General features: G+C 44.3%; 1 protein-coding gene across 30 annotated transcripts in view; it reads right to left on the bottom strand.

Annotated features, from left to right (window-relative positions):
- Positions 1 to 15,737, bottom strand: part of dlg1b (discs large MAGUK scaffold protein 1b) — a 142,989-nt gene that overhangs the window by 41,428 nt on the left and 85,824 nt on the right. For 15 of the 30 annotated variants that reach the window (XM_074649934.1, XM_074649935.1, XM_074649945.1 and 12 more), the window contains one exon: positions 12,488 to 12,646. The exons of the other annotated variants lie outside the window; for them this stretch is intronic. In XM_074649934.1, the coding sequence (XP_074506035.1) occupies positions 12,488 to 12,646 (159 nt within the window). The remainder of the gene's footprint in view (positions 1 to 12,487; positions 12,647 to 15,737) is intronic. 30 annotated transcript variants of the gene reach the window in all.

The raw sequence follows: 15,737 nt of genomic DNA, 5'->3' as shown, positions 1-15,737 counted from the left end.
CGTGTTATTATGGCGTTAACTTTGACGGCCCTAATCAAGACGCATTTACACTCGATCTGCTCATAAAATGCATAATGTGCATAATTTAAATAACTTATAGTGTTAATAAATATTTTGTTCATGTTTCTAGATCTAGAAATCTTTTGGATTAATTTGTTTATGATAAAAACAGGTCCTTTGTTGATGTATTTTTTTAATTTAGTTTACAATTTCAATACTTTTTATCAATAATTATGGTTTATTGATTGACATAACCTTTTAGCTTAGGTTGTGCAGATTTTAGGGAGTAAAATAAGCAAAAATAGCAGCTCAAAGGGTGAAGAACCAAATGAGAAATGATTGTATGGAACGCCGTAGCAGCCGCGTGGTTACAGCGCATGCCACATTACCGCAACGTCCTGGGTTTGATTCCAGCCTCTCTCCCCCCGCTTCCACTCCGTCTCTACTCTAAATAAGATTATATACATCATGTATTTGGCTGAGATCATTTTAAAAGTACCATCATTTCTGTTTTGTTTTAGAAGCAGTAGCAGAAGATGAACCCTGCTGAGGCTTTCCTCTCGTGGCAGATGGACTTCATGGAGTAATAGTATTCCAGCCTTTACGTTCGGCTAAATTATGAATGGGAAAATAATTTATACAACAGAAAACGTTGCCCCAGAAATAACCCACATACGAGTGTTGACATGACAACGGGCACCGTGCAGTTGGACAGATTTGTGTGTGAGTGGATTTACAAATCCAGGAGGAAGACTTCCGGTCGTTTTTTTGGTGGGAGGAGCGTTTCCAGATCTTTCCTCTCCGGCATCCACCGGCCGATACGCTGACCCACCAACACGTCATCTGGATACATGCATGACAAGACAGACTCGCCGTACAGTCCCTGAACGCCTCGTCTCCATCCATATTCATCATGGAAGACTTCAAAACATATTGACCTGCTGTGAATATCTATACGTCTGCGCTGTTTTTGACGCCTTTAACCGTCACCTGAAGGATAAAGTAGGTCACCGTTACGGAGTTCAGCCCGCCGGCGTTAAATGAGCAGGAATCTGAAAACTGACCCGCATGATTCATGACAACAGGAACACACAAACGCAGCATTTAAGAGAGCAAATCAATACTATAAACTGCCCCGGACATGTCACAGTATAAATATACATCACAGTGTTACAGAGCGTGACCATCTCACTGCTCGCTCCTCATCAACACATCCAGTGTTTCCAGCTCCACACACTGACACCGAGGGGTCTGATGGAGATTAGGATTAAAGCCTGTGCTGCTGTGTGTCTGCAGCTCCACCTACAGGCCACACAAACATCTCCGTCAACACAACACAGATCTACAACCAGGTGTTATACTAATGGGGTCAGTACCATGGGTGGTATTAGAATGAACTCCATATCTTTAGACGTGGAGCAGCTGTGGTGGATTAATACAACGATTTTGTCTTTTTCTTCATTAATGTGCAGATTTATGATCTGGAGGGTTTATGATGAAGAACATTTCTCTGATCACAACTTGCGTCTTATTTTCCACAGTTCAATCAGTAGAGCCAGGACGATTCACCTTTCTCCTGATTCAACACTATCATGATACTCGGGTGCCGATTCGACATGTATTGCGATTCAATATTACGATTTATTGTGATTTTTGTTAACTTTTTTAACACTAAAAGTTGAATCATACACTTCTAGGGACTTTAACTTTTGAAAATCTCTAAAGGTCTGCGCTCTCCGAGTGCCATTCTAGTTTAGTTTATCCAGCAACCCAGAAATCAAAGAATAAAGACATTTCTCTCACAGATTAGTGGTATTTTATATTTAGTTTATAAGGGACATGTAATATTTTATACTTCTGGTGAATATAATCCAATCAATCTGATTTCCATAGATGTATTTTGTATATACAGTTCCCTTTGTTAACACCTTATTTTGAAAACCAGACGTAGTTACTACTTCCTGTAACTTCTCCAAGGTGGTCTCTAGCTCTCCCGTCAGCTCCGTTCTCTTTATCCATCCATGGTCAGCTCCATCGGGGCCGTTTCAATGCAGAGAACATAAATGTCAGTATCTGGGTGCTCTACAGTCGTAGCGTCGGCCCATTTGACCACGGAGACGAGAGCGACGGCCGGCTCGACCGCCACGTTACCGCATTACGATAACGTTTCCTGCTAACTTTTTTCCGATATTTTGCAGACGTTTTTCTGCCTTTTTTTGGCATATATTTCAGTCTTTTATTTCAGACATATTTCGGCTTTTTTTCTGACTTTTGTCCGCCTTTGTTTAGACTTATTTTCAAACATATTTTGGCCTTTCTTTAGAAGTTAGCATGCAGCCTTAGCCGTGATGTCTAGCTCTGCTTCTCCTGTCAATGTGTGAAACCCAAAGTGTTTCCATCCTTTACTGGATGTGTAGTGTTTACCACGCTGGATTTAACATGGGAGGGTGCAGGTCGTATCCACGCTGACCCTCCAACGTTTTAGACTCTCTGAGGTTTGTTTTGGTTGACGGATACGGAACGGATATGACGTCACGTTACTCAGACTACCACAATAAAAGCGGTAACTTCCTTCTACCTCCACACAGACTCAGATGAAGCAAATATATCCATTCTGGCATTAAAACATCTATTTCAAAATTGCGATACATCGGTGAACCGATTTTTCTCCCACCCCTATCAATCAGCAGCGGTAACGGTTGTACTCACTAAATGAATCTGTGAACATGGTGAGATCACAAGTTGAGAAACAGGAGCAGTCAAACTAACAGTCAGCACACCTGAAATATCAATAATCATCTATCATGGTTCGGGAAAACTGTCAGTACAACTACAGTAAGTACAGCAGGAAGTGAGTGTGTAAACTGTGGTGATGTCGTTGGGTTGTTTGGGGATTCCCCATAAATGTGTCTCTAATGGGCCACGCTAACTTTGTTCTCTCCACCTCCGGACAAACGCTCGTCTCTGACTCTGAAAAGGTTAACACAGGAAGTAGCCGCCTTGCTGCAGAGGGATCTACATCCGGGTCGACTAGAAGGGCCGACCTCATCACCCTCCATATTCATCCACGCACGCCACTGTGTTTACATGTGTGAGGCAGACTTTCACGGCGGTTTTACTAAGCTAAATAACAAAACGCCGTTACAACATGTAAAACTAGGGCTGTCAATCCATTCAAATATTTAATCATGATTAATTTTACATTTTTTATCAGTTCTAAATGAACCTTAAAGGGAGATTTATCAAGTATTTAATACTCTTATCAACATGGTAGTGGACAAATATGCTGCTTTATGCAAAATGTATGTATATATTTATTATTGTAAATCAATTAACAACACAAAACAATGACAGCTATTGTCCAGAAACCCTCACAGGTGCTTATGTAGTATACTGTATGTACTTACTTATGTATAATACAATATATAAATACATAAATACATAAATAAATATAATAAATAAATAAATTATAAATACACAGAAAAAATAAAAATGGAAAATGAAAAATAAATATAAAGAATAAGACCGGAAAATAAAAAAAAAAAAAAAATGGAATAGATAAAAAAATATTAAAAAATATTGTCCAGAAACCCTCACAGGTACTGCATTTAGCATAAATAAATATGCTCAGATCATAACATGGCAAACTGCAGCCCAACAGGCAACAACAGCTGTCAGTGTGTCAGTGTGCTGACTTGACTATGACTTGCCCCAAACTGCATGTGATTATCATAAAGTGGGCATGTCTGTAAAGGGGAGACTCGTGGGTACCCATAAAACCCATTTACATTCACTGATCTGGAGGTCAGAGGTCAAGGGACCCCTTGGAAAATGGACATGACAGTTTTTTCCTCTACAAAATTTAGTGTAAGTTTGGAGCGTTATTTAACCTCCTCCGTGACAAATGGGGGGCTCGTCCGAGATATGATTGATATGTTAACTTTGACAGCCTAATAAATGTAAACTGTGCAGCATGTTTATAAAGTACAGGTGAAATTTTAAGTTCAGCGCAAGTTTGGAGCATTATTTAACCTCCTTCACTACAAGCTAGTATGACATGGTTGGTACCGATGGATTCATCAGGTTTTCTAGTTTCATATGATACCAGTATTGTCACTCTAGTTTTAAAACTGAGCCCGCTACAATCCCCCTGAAAGACCGATTGCGTTAAAGAAATGTGTGGCGTTATTAACGCGTTAACTTTGACAGCCCTAAGAATAATATTAAAGGACGGGTTCATTATTTTATGCTTATATGAACGTTGAATTTGAAGTTCCTGTTCATACTGGACATAAACGCGTTCAATGTTAGTGAGGGGGGGGGAGGGAAATCCACAGCTCTTCTGTGTATCTGAAGTTAATATGAAACTTCAGTCCTCCACTGCAGCTCAACAAGTAAACACAAATACATCTACAGAAGATGTCTAACTCAAACTGCTGGAGCCTTCAGATGAAGTTTTGTCCCCCCATCATTGACATTGAAAGCATGTTTTAATGAGCAGTACAAACAGAAAAAGAAACACCTGTTTCAATGTCCACATTGAGTCAATCTGTCCTCTAAGAAGATCATCAGAAGAAATACAGCGAGGTAAAGATACACCCAGTATCAGCAGCTCCTCTCTCGTCCTCAGAGTAAACCTACATCGTGCTGCTGGTATGAAATGCTCGCCTTAGTTGCAGCTTTCACGACACAGTAGCAGGAATTTGTTGGGCTTGACGTGCCGAGACAGCTTGTACACAACCCAAAGCCTGTCTGGCCTCACGTGGTATGAGACTGTAAGACAATAAGTTATGGGAGAGGACTAACAAACCAACTCCAAAACACACCAGAAGCCAGAAATGGTGGAAGGTTAGGCTTGGGGCTAGCAACCCCAACTTGTAGAAAAACCTATACGCTACAGAAACGTTGACAACAGAAAGACAGAATCAAATCCTGGTAGAGGAGGGTTCCTCATCAAGAGGAAATATGTCACAGAGCCGAAACCCTTTCTGTCAACAGCTGGCCCAAGAACACCTGGCGAAGGGACCTTGACACGAACATCAAACAGAGCGGGCTGACATGGAAACAACTGGAGAGGAAAGCCCAGGACAAAAGACTCTGGCTGACTGTGGTCAACGGCCCATGCTCCACAAAGGAGCCATAGGCTTTGAATGAATTGGTGTGCGCGTTATGTTAACGTGTGTGTGTGTGTGTGTGTGTGTGTGTGTGTGTGTGTGTGTGTGTGTGTGTTTGAGACAGTGAAACGGGGAAGGCGGTGTGGGGTAGTGCTGCGTGTCAGGAGCCTGGAGGTTGCTAGGCAACGCCGGGGAAGGCATGTGCTACTGCAGGGGTTCCTCACATCTGCCCAGAACACATGATGCTGCTGTTTATGCAGGTGAATCTCTCCAACGTCGTTCACGCAGACATTTATATATAACAAAAATAATACGAAAAAAAAGAGCTGCACAGGTGTGAGACATCAACGTGAACACTTCCTCTTCCAGTCCGAGACGAGGGGGAGATTCCAGCTCGTCTGCTGAAGGCTCTGGAACATTCACCGTGCCCCCCCCACCACTGATTCCTGAACATTCACCGCCACACGGAGAGCGATCTCACGTTTAAGATCTAATAACCTGCTCTCAGCCGCTGCAGCCTTATCAACAGAAATCACCTCCAACGCCACGAACGGCGTCCTCATGTTTACGCTGAGCCTCTATCCGTCTGACGATGATGATGGTGGTGGTGGTGGGATTGAGGATGCGGGGCGTTTCTAGATCTGCGGTGAAGAATTGAACCAGATGTGGAGGTTTCTGCATGAATCCTGATCCACCACATGACGCAGCAGCAGCAGCAGCAGCAGCAGCAGCAGCTCTTCTGTTGCAACTTTCCCACATCTGCCTCATCCAGCAGCAGCGTCACATCCACAGCGGACGGACCGATCAATACATTTACAACAACACACACACACACACACACACACACACCAGTCCGAGTAGTGCATGATGGTATGTAAACAGGCTGACTGCTCACACACATGTTGCAGAAAATGACTCACTACACGCTGCAGCACCTCCCCCTACCTCACCTTTATGAAGATTGGTTTTCCTATGGTTGGGGGATGGTGGTGGTGGTGGTGCTGGTTGGGGGGGGGGGGTGACCTACCAGTAGGCGCCGGTGGAGCCGCTTGGTTCTCCTCAGGGTGCCCATGATGCGGCGGCCCATCTTTTTGGCGTACCACACAGAGTTGAGCATGCTGCTTGTTGCTGCTGCTGTGGAGGTGGAGGTGGAGGTGGCGGTGGTGTGTCGCCTCCTCTGCGCCTCCTCTCGCTCCTGCTGCAGGCTGCGGGGTGGCGGAGGTGGTGCTGGCTGGAGAGCAGACGATGGGAGGCTGGTGGGGAGGGGGGCTTCACTCCACCTTGTGTGTCCCCCTCCTCCTCCTCCTCCTCCGCCTCCTCCTCTTCCTCACAGACACAAACAGGGAGTCTGCAGAGATGGAGGAGCTGGTGGAGGTGACCGGATGCTGTTGCTGCTTCCAGGGAAAAGGAGCGACCAGAGCAGAGAGGAGACGCACCGAGGTCGTCCCTCTCTTCCTGGCAGTTACGAGCAGCTGTGGCAGCGGCGGCAGCGGCAGACGGTCGCCGGTAAACGGCAGGCGTCACACTCCGGACTTCACGGGAAAAAAAAAAAGAGAGAGGAGCCTCCGGGGGCGGATTAACCTGCCGGGGTGAGGGAGCATGGCGTAGCGGGCGGAGGGAGAGAGAGAGCAGCAGCCGGTCGGCCAGCCTCCGTCTGTCTGAGGCAGACAGCAACAACAGACTGCAGGGCTGACGAGAGGACGGCCGTGTGTGTGTGTGTGTGTTTAAAGAGAGCGCAGGAAGTCAGTCCTCTGATCTCTCCTCGCTCTGCAGTCTGGAAACCTCACGCAGCTCCTTCCTCCTCCTCCTCCTCCTCCTCCTCCTCCTCCTCCTCCTCCTGGTTCTCAGAGGGTTTGATCCAGCTGACCTCTGTCCTACTTCAGTCCTCACACTTCCAAATATGAGTCAGCAGGGAGGGGAGGAGGCTCTCGCCTGCAAAAATGCTGAGTTGTCGCGGCTGTGACGGACAGCGCGGTGATCTGTTGATGTGTGGAGCGACGCTCACGACGGAGGATTCAAACTAGCGGGGAAGTTCATGTAGAGAGCTTACTGCTGGTGACTTCAGTAGTCTGTTCAAAACAAGTGATGGAAACTATGAATACATCATTTTTAGGGCTGTCAATTGATTCAAATATGTAATCGCCAGCAGTCCCTGCTTTGAGTGAGCCTCTTCCATTAATAGAGTTTTGTATTATGGGTTGTTATTGTTCGTAGACTTAAGCTTCAGCAGGCAGAATATATTAATAATAGTTAACATATTGTAATTCAAGTGTTCTGAGAGACTTCTGCTCCTCCTCATGGCCTGTAGTGACGGGAGACTTTGACCAATCACAGGTCATTTCAGAGAGAGAGAGAGAGAGAGAGAGCGTTCCTATTCTCTGTTCATTCAACGAAGGCAGCTGTCAATCACTTGCCAACTCCGATCAAACGGTCACTTCCATGTCAAGTGCACGGTTTAGGTGTAAAATGAGAACGTTTGGCAGCCATGTTGAGGAAATACCAAACACCGCCAAGCCCTCAAGGAAGTGTGCTGGTCGTTGATCCCAATTTTCGTAGTGGCCAAACGGCGGTACTACAACTTCCGTGTCTGTCACGTGATGCCGTTGGGCCCAAAAAAGACTTTGTCCCGTAGACTTCCATTGGGAAAGAGACGTCTGTAACTCAGAGGATCATTTATTTTGGAGGTGAATCAACTCCCCGGTATGAACACTCTAATCGTCCTTATTTAAATCATCAGGTCCTAAAAGTTGTAAAACGCACTAATAGCTGAATCCAGAGTTATTCCCCTTCCTCCGTTCATGTGAGTGAGACCCAGACCGAGGCTGGAGCGCGGGCTGGTAGGAGGAGTTAGCCATGTGACCGAGCGGATGCTACTGCTCATGCTCCACGGGCCCGACGGATGCCGAAAGATCGGGGTACTTTTCCAGTCGGCAGTCGAGCCGTTTAAGCTTCATGCTCCACTGAGCAACTTTTATAGGAATGAACGAAGCCCCACCTCCAACGCTGGATCCTGTTCACTTAATACATCCATGATCATCATGTACTACTGTCAGGATAAAGTGACCGCTTTAACATTGCTAGGCTGTTGACTTTCTCCAGGTCCATTTACAGATGTTTGTATCTCTCTTAAAACCACTCAGTCAGTCCTAAAAGTCAACTTTAACCTGCAGGAGTTTTGCTGCAACAGAGGACATATTATTATTTTACATATTATTTATATATTTATTTATTCCCTGAGCTGTAGTTTAGGGGAGGGCGATACATCGAATATAGTCGATGTATCGCGGGTTGTACACGCTGTGTATAAAATGACTATATCGCGAACATCGACTACAAATTGTCATGTAATGTTTTCACTGTGGCATTTCCTTCTACGTCACAGACTCCACCCCGATCCAGACCGCTCTCCTGGGCGAGTGTGTGACGTATTCGGCCGGCGTGTTTTTGTTTATGGAGGGAAGCAGTGGAGAGAGAAGGAGCCCGGAGAAAGCGAAAGAACTGAAGCGGCAAAGCGAGTACGGTAGCGAGAACACGACCAAAGCAACCAGAACCAGCCCAGAGGCAAATGACTCTGTCTTCCTCGCTTTCTAAAGCAAACCCATAATGACAAAAAAAGTGCAAAATGCAAAGAAATCACGGCCGCTGTAAAGAACTACATCACAACGCCGGTTAGCGTGGTTGAAAAGCCCGGATTCAAAAGACTCATTAAGACACTTGATCCAAAATATGAACTGCCTGGTCGCACATTTTTTGCGGAGAAAGCTCTACTGGAGTTCTACAACTCAGTGAGAGGAAAGTTGTCCAACCAGCTAACAGAGGTGACCCACTTCTCCACAACTACCGATCTGAACGTCCAGCTAACAGAACCAAAGCTGTGAGCCTGAATACGTGGACCAGACTGCTTTGGTTACAGGCTGCACCTCGTGATTGGTGAGACTTTCTACACTGCTGGGAAAATAATAATTTTCATTATCAACAATAGTATAACAGCTTACTGGTAAACATAACAATAAGCTACTTTACACTTATTACACACTATTAAAAACAGTGTGTGTGTGTGTGTGTGTGTGTGTGTGTGTGTGTGTGTGTGTGTGTGTTTTATGTATTTATTAGAGTATATAAAGCATTTATTGCCAGGTAACTATTTGATTAAAGGGAATACTGTTGGATACTGTTTTGTTAAATTGAACTTGCCAGATTAAAATAGTTCCAACAGAAACCACTAATGAATAGAAACAAGAAGGTTTTAATGCAGACATACAGTGTGCTGAAGGGACTACAACAATCATCATATTGGTGTGATTGTATGCATCAAAGGGTTAAATCAAGCATTTATGAAGTGCTTAGAGGATATTTGAATATCGCGATATTGCCTCAAAATATCGCAATATTATCTTTTGTCCATATCGACCAGCTCTACTGGAGTTTTCTAGAAATGACTTTTACTTTGTAAACAATCTTGTAAATGTTGTGGATCTGTCTTAAATATGCCCAAAAGTAAAAAGTAAAGTTTTATAAATTGGCCTGATATTCTCAGACGTTCCCGGCCTGGAATACGGACCCCTTAATATCCCAGGATTTCCCTGAAATTCCAGGACCAGCTGGAACCCTGTTGGCTATAAATAGAGCTGGCCTGTCCTCCCAGCATCCTTTGCTGCAGCTGGGAATGAAGCGTAGCAGAGATGAGACGATGGAGAAGAAGAAGAAGAAAAAGAAGAAGAAGAAGAAGAAGAAGCAGTCGTTTCATGTCGTCTGAGTCTTTGTGTTGGTGATAAATAGACATCAGAGCAGCTGTAAATCTGTTGGCTGGGGACGAGCAGCAGGCTATTCTGCCTTTTACTATCACCCTGTTACAGAAAGCCTCACTAAATCTGCCCTTGTCCTTCTCTGCAGGTTCAACCCCCCCTCCGCCACCCCCTCCTCCATTTTCCTGCCGTCAGGATTTTCTTTTGTCGGCATTCATCTCCCGTGTTGCCATGGCGCTGCCGAGGAGAGCGAGCGAGCGAGCGAGAGGCGGAGATGAAAAAAAATGAAAGGAATAATGAAGTAAAAAAAAAAAAGGGAGTGTACAGTACGTCCTCTCAGCCTTCGCTGTCTTTGTGGGATGTGAGGATACGTTGATTGCGTTTATCGCGGCGGAGGTGTTGGAGAGATAGCCGGCTGCTGACGTCAGGCCGGGGGACGGGCGGCCGCCGCACATCAAACGTGGGGGAAAACAATGAAGAGCAGGATGTGGAGATTTCTCCACCAGAGTGAGTGTCACCGTGAGACAGGAACGTCACCGAGCGGAGAAGAGTGGAGGGGTGGAGGTCCTGCTCCGATGTGAAGTACGACAGCCTCCGGTGGAATGTAACTAAATACGTTTACTCCACTACTGTACTGAAGTACAGACGTGAGGTCTTCTCATTCTACTTTATACTTCTACTCCACGACATTTATCCTATAGTTACTAATTAAAGTTACTGTGAGGAACTGATGCATCTACAGACCTACAGAAGTAAACCAGACCGTCAGCGAGAACATTGTATTCTTAATGCTCGTCATCGGGGTCCAGTGAAATCAGACCAAATCACGCAGGTTCACCAGAAACTCCTTCAGCTCAGCTAGCGGGGCCTCCGGCAGCGACCAGCCCGCCGCGGACAGACCCAGATCCGGCTTCGCTGCCGCCTTCCACCTGCTCCACTTACATGAAGACGAGAAACTTCTGTCGGTAAAGGCAGACTTTAAGAGACTCTGCATCACGACCTGCCTCCTGCACGCTCTCCCCGGGCGCCTCCCATCGCCCAAACCTTTCCATTAGGAGACAACGCGTCGGACACGGACAATCTCCTGTTGTGTGCTACATGTGTGAAAGGAAAACTCCGGACAATGTCCAGAGAATCATATGAGAAAACGGCTTTAAATAGCACAGAGCACAGCTGGGGCACAGCTGGAGCTGATGGATGTCATTAGTTCTGCAGGTAATTGGTCATAAACCAAAGTATTAGACACCGATATGTTGAGGTGATGATGGCGCTAAATGAAAAGTCAGAGGATCACCAAAGCCAGTACAGTTCATCCTGAGGGGAACATGAATGATGAACCACCACCCCTACAGCCATGATGCTAGCACAGATAGCACAGATGTCTCATAATAATCCATCCAGGATTTAAGCTTCAGGTTTCATTTGAAACACATCACATCAACAACAAACTCAACTAACAGGACAGTAATCATGCTGTCACCATTTCAATAAATGGTTTCCATTTAAAGAGACTAAAACACTCGACAAAACTCAAACTGCAACCAGATAAGATCCGTCACATCGAAGACCTCGTTAAAGGAAACGTTTCAACATTTTACGAAACGTCATGACTCACTTTCTTGATCAGAAGATCATCATCGATATAGTTCAAGCATGTAACTCCCCCTAAAACCCCAAACTGTGGTTTCTTATTAAGGCTGTCAATCCATTCAAATATTTAATCGCAAATTAATCACACTTCTTTTTATCTGTTCTAAATGAACCTTAAAGGGAGATTTGTCAAGTATTTAATCCTCTTATCAACATGGGAGTGGACAAATATGCTGCTTTATGCAAATGTATGTATATATTTATTATTGTAAATCAATTACCAACACAAATCAATGACAGATATTGTCCAGAAACCCTCACAGGTACTGCATTTAGCATAAAACAATATGCTCAAATCATAACATGTCAAACTGCAGCCCAACAGGCAACAACAGCTGTCAGTGTGTCAGTGTGCTGACTTGACTATGACTTGCCCCAAACTGCATGTGATTATCATAAAGTGGGCATGTCTGTAAAGGGGAGACTCGTGGGTACCCATAGAACCCATTTACATTCACTGATCTGGAGGTCAGAGGTCAAGGGACCCCTTTGAAAATGGACATGACAGTTTGTCGTCGCCAAAATGTAGTGTAAGTTTGGAGCGTTATTTAGCCTCCTTCATGACAAGCTAGTATGACATGGTTGGTACCGATGGATTCATCAGGTTTTATAGTTTCATATGATACCAGTATTCACTCTAGCTTTAAAACCGCGCCCGCTGCAACCTCCGAAAGATCAGTTGCGTTAAAACGAATTTGCTTCGAACTAAGCTAAGCTTAGCAAACCACGTCCTGACTGCAGCTCCACCCCGAAACTACCACGACCTCAACACCAGCTGATCTCTTATGATCTACACATTCAGAACAGTAAAACCTGAAGCAGCGTGTTTTAAGACTTGCTAGAGTCTTTTCACGGGGACTCCGTTGAACATGAACGACGTAGCTGCACGATGGATGAACACATGGTGAGATGTAGACAACACGACTTTCCTTTTTTCCAGCAGTGACCCTGAGGTGTGGGTCGCCGTGGGGTTTTTACCTGGATTGGGGGGTAGGGGTTGGAGGAGCAGGAGGGGAGGGGGCTGTCCTCGCCGTGGCTATAGAGGGTGGAGGACGTGGGGGAAGGGAGCTCCGGGTGGTGCTGCTGCTGCTGGCCTAACGCCGGGGAACCGTCAAAGATGCACTCCAGAGATGCTACCTACAGGATACAAGGAGGAGGAGGACAGACGGAGTCTCGCGAAGGTCAAAATACAGAAACAAAGGCAAAGCAGGAGAGAGACAGGTAACCTGAGAGTGAGAGAGAGTGAGACAGAGAGTGAGACAGAGAGTGAAACAGACAGTGAGACAGACAGTGAGACAGAGAGTGAGACAGAGAGTGAAACAGACAGTGAGACAGACAGTGAGACAGAGAGTGAGACAGACAGTGAGACAGACAGTGAGACAGACAGTGAGACAGAGAGTGAGAGAGAGTGAGACAGAGAGTGAGACAGACAGTGAGACAGACAGTGAGACAGACAGTGAGACAGACAGTGAGACAGAGAGTGAAACAGACAGTGAGACAGACAGTGAGACAGAGAGTGAGACAGAGAGTGAGAGAGAGTGAGACAGAGAGTGAGACAGACAGTGAGACAGACAGTGAGACAGACAGTGAGACAGACAGTGAGACAGAGAGGTGAAGCAGAAGAACAAAGATGAGTGAAGCTACGGTGACGAGCTGGTTCAGGTGTTCAGGAGGACACGTGAGACGGAGCTCAGCTGGAGGGTCAGTCTGTGGACGGGTGACTGAGCCGAGAGACAGGTAGAGAGACAGGTACAGGTAGAGAGACAGGTAGAGAGACAGGTAGAGAGACAGGTACAGGTAGAGAGACAGGTAGGTGTAGAGAGACAGGTATGTGTCGAGAGACAGGTAGAGATATAGGTAGAGAGACAGGTACGTGTAGAGAGACAGGTAGAGAGACAGGTACGTGTAGAGAGACAGGTAGAGAGACAGGTACAGGTAGAGAGACAGGTAGAGAGACTGGTACGTGTAGAGAGACAGGTAGAGAGACAGGTACAGGTAGAGAGACAGGTAGAGAGACTGGTACGTGTAGAGAGACAGGTAGAGAGACAGGTACAGGTAGAGAGACAGGTAGAGAGACAGGTACGTGTAGAGAGACAGGTAGAGAGACAGGTACGTGTAGAGAGACAGGTAGAGAGACAGGTAGAGAGACAGGTACGTGTAGAGAGACAGGTAGAGAGACAGGTACGTGTAGAGAGACAGGTAGAGAGACAGGTACGTGTAGAGAGACAGGTAGAGAGACAGGTACGTGTAGAGAGACAGGTAGAGAGACAGGTAGAGAGACAGGTACGATCTGATTGGCCTCTGGCTTCATACACGGTGTCCACAACGTGTGAACATCTGGAGACGTCCACAGAGAGAAATGATACGAAACATCTGCTGAGAATTAAACGTCATAATTATAATAATAATAATAATAATTATAATTCTTTAGACGTTGGAATATAAATAAATGTAAGAGTTTAGATGCCAGAAGAAGAAGAGTTGTTAAAACACAGTAAAGATTTAGTTAAATAGATGTTATCGGCGGTGTAGAGGTAAGCATGGGGTTTTAATTAGTTTTTAATACGCCATAAAACTTTTGATTAAAACAATTAAAATAGATAAAAGATTTATGTTGAAATTGTGAAAATTTTAACATTTTTTAAAGACAAAATAAAATAATAAAAAAAATAAAAATATTTTAGTCTAATCCTGTAAGATTCTGTTAAGATTAACAATAAAATGTCAATTTTAATTCAAATTAAAACTAAATTTGGGGCGACAAGCTAACAACACCCATCATGTCAAATTGATTATAATTAATTAAATATATTCCTAGGACACTTGTTTGATTATGTATTCAACTATTACAGGTATTATATGTTATATGTATGTATATGTTATATAACGTTTTGTTTTTGTGTGATATAACCGTGTTTGAACAGTTCTGATCAAAGTTTTATTAATATTATTATTTGTCTGTTTGCCTTCACAGCTGTGGGCTATAAATAGTATACAGTATACTATAATATTTGACACATTCCTGCACAAAACTGTACAACTCTTTATTTTTAAAAATAAACTGTACATATTTTGTATATGTTTTATACATTTTTATATATTTATAGTATTTTTTCATATTTTTATTCTAAATCTTTCTATTCTATATTCATGTTTCTTGACTTTTGAAGTATTTTCTTTTCTTTTTATTGACTTTATGATTTGTTTTGAGTCATGTGAGCTCTCCAGGACCGAATCCTGAGTTATCAGGTCTGAAGGCTGCAGAAACATTTATGAGTATGAACTCAGAGGCCGCCGTTCAGACAGGAAGTGACCTGTTTCTTAGTAAAAATCACAGAAGCTGTCGGCGTGTCTGACCACCACACGGCGGCAGCAGAGCTCCACTGAGCCGTCTGGACACGTCAGGTTGATCTGATCTCGTGTGCTCCGTTACCACGACCACGGCAGCGTGAACATGTTCAAACCCCTGTGAAGTATCACATCTCAGCTAATCTGCAGATTGGATTAATCAACTCTGGACACAGAGACGGCCACCGCAGTTTGAACACTTCACAAGCCGGCTGAGACTAAACGGAGGAAACATTCGTCTCCAAACGTAAAACATTTACTGGATTTAATACGAGCCAGTTGACTTGAAAATAAACAGAATAAAAAGGTTTAGAGAATCCTCTCCGTGTTTTACCTCAGAGAGACACAACTAGAACCTGCTTTATGATTTCATTTTTCTACTTTTCATTCGTTGTTCTTTCCTTCTAACTCACATTCTGAGAAGATCAGACAAAACAACATTTTATTGTTCTTTAAATCTCTCGTTATAAAACTGCATTACCTTATCGGTGCATCCCTGATTATTATCATCATTGACTTTTCTATCTATTTTATTAAATGTCATAAAGCAAAGTCTTAATTTATTTTGCTCAAAGCAGTACTACTTTTGATTTTTTTTTAAAGGTTATATATATCCTGACTTTTGTTCTCTAGTGTTGCTCAAACTCCCAAAAATACGGAGACAAATTCTCCAGGCTGAGCTCCCGGTAAAGTTCTGTTCTGGGTTTTAATAAACACACCGACAACCTGACGACGACCAGGCGGTCTGAGGGCGAGTTAACGGTGAATACGCTCCCGTCGGCCTCTCGGTGGGAGTTACAGGAAGGAGAATAAGTTACGGTACGATTCAAGGAAGATATGCGGCTCATCTGGAGCGATACGATACGGATCAATGACTTGA

This window comes from Sebastes fasciatus, chromosome 11 (genome assembly GCF_043250625.1).
Source record: "Sebastes fasciatus isolate fSebFas1 chromosome 11, fSebFas1.pri, whole genome shotgun sequence".
NCBI lineage: Eukaryota > Metazoa > Chordata > Actinopteri > Perciformes > Sebastidae > Sebastes > Sebastes fasciatus.
The sequence above is the reverse complement of the archived record's forward strand: the minus strand, read 5'-3'. Positions and strand labels throughout refer to the sequence as shown.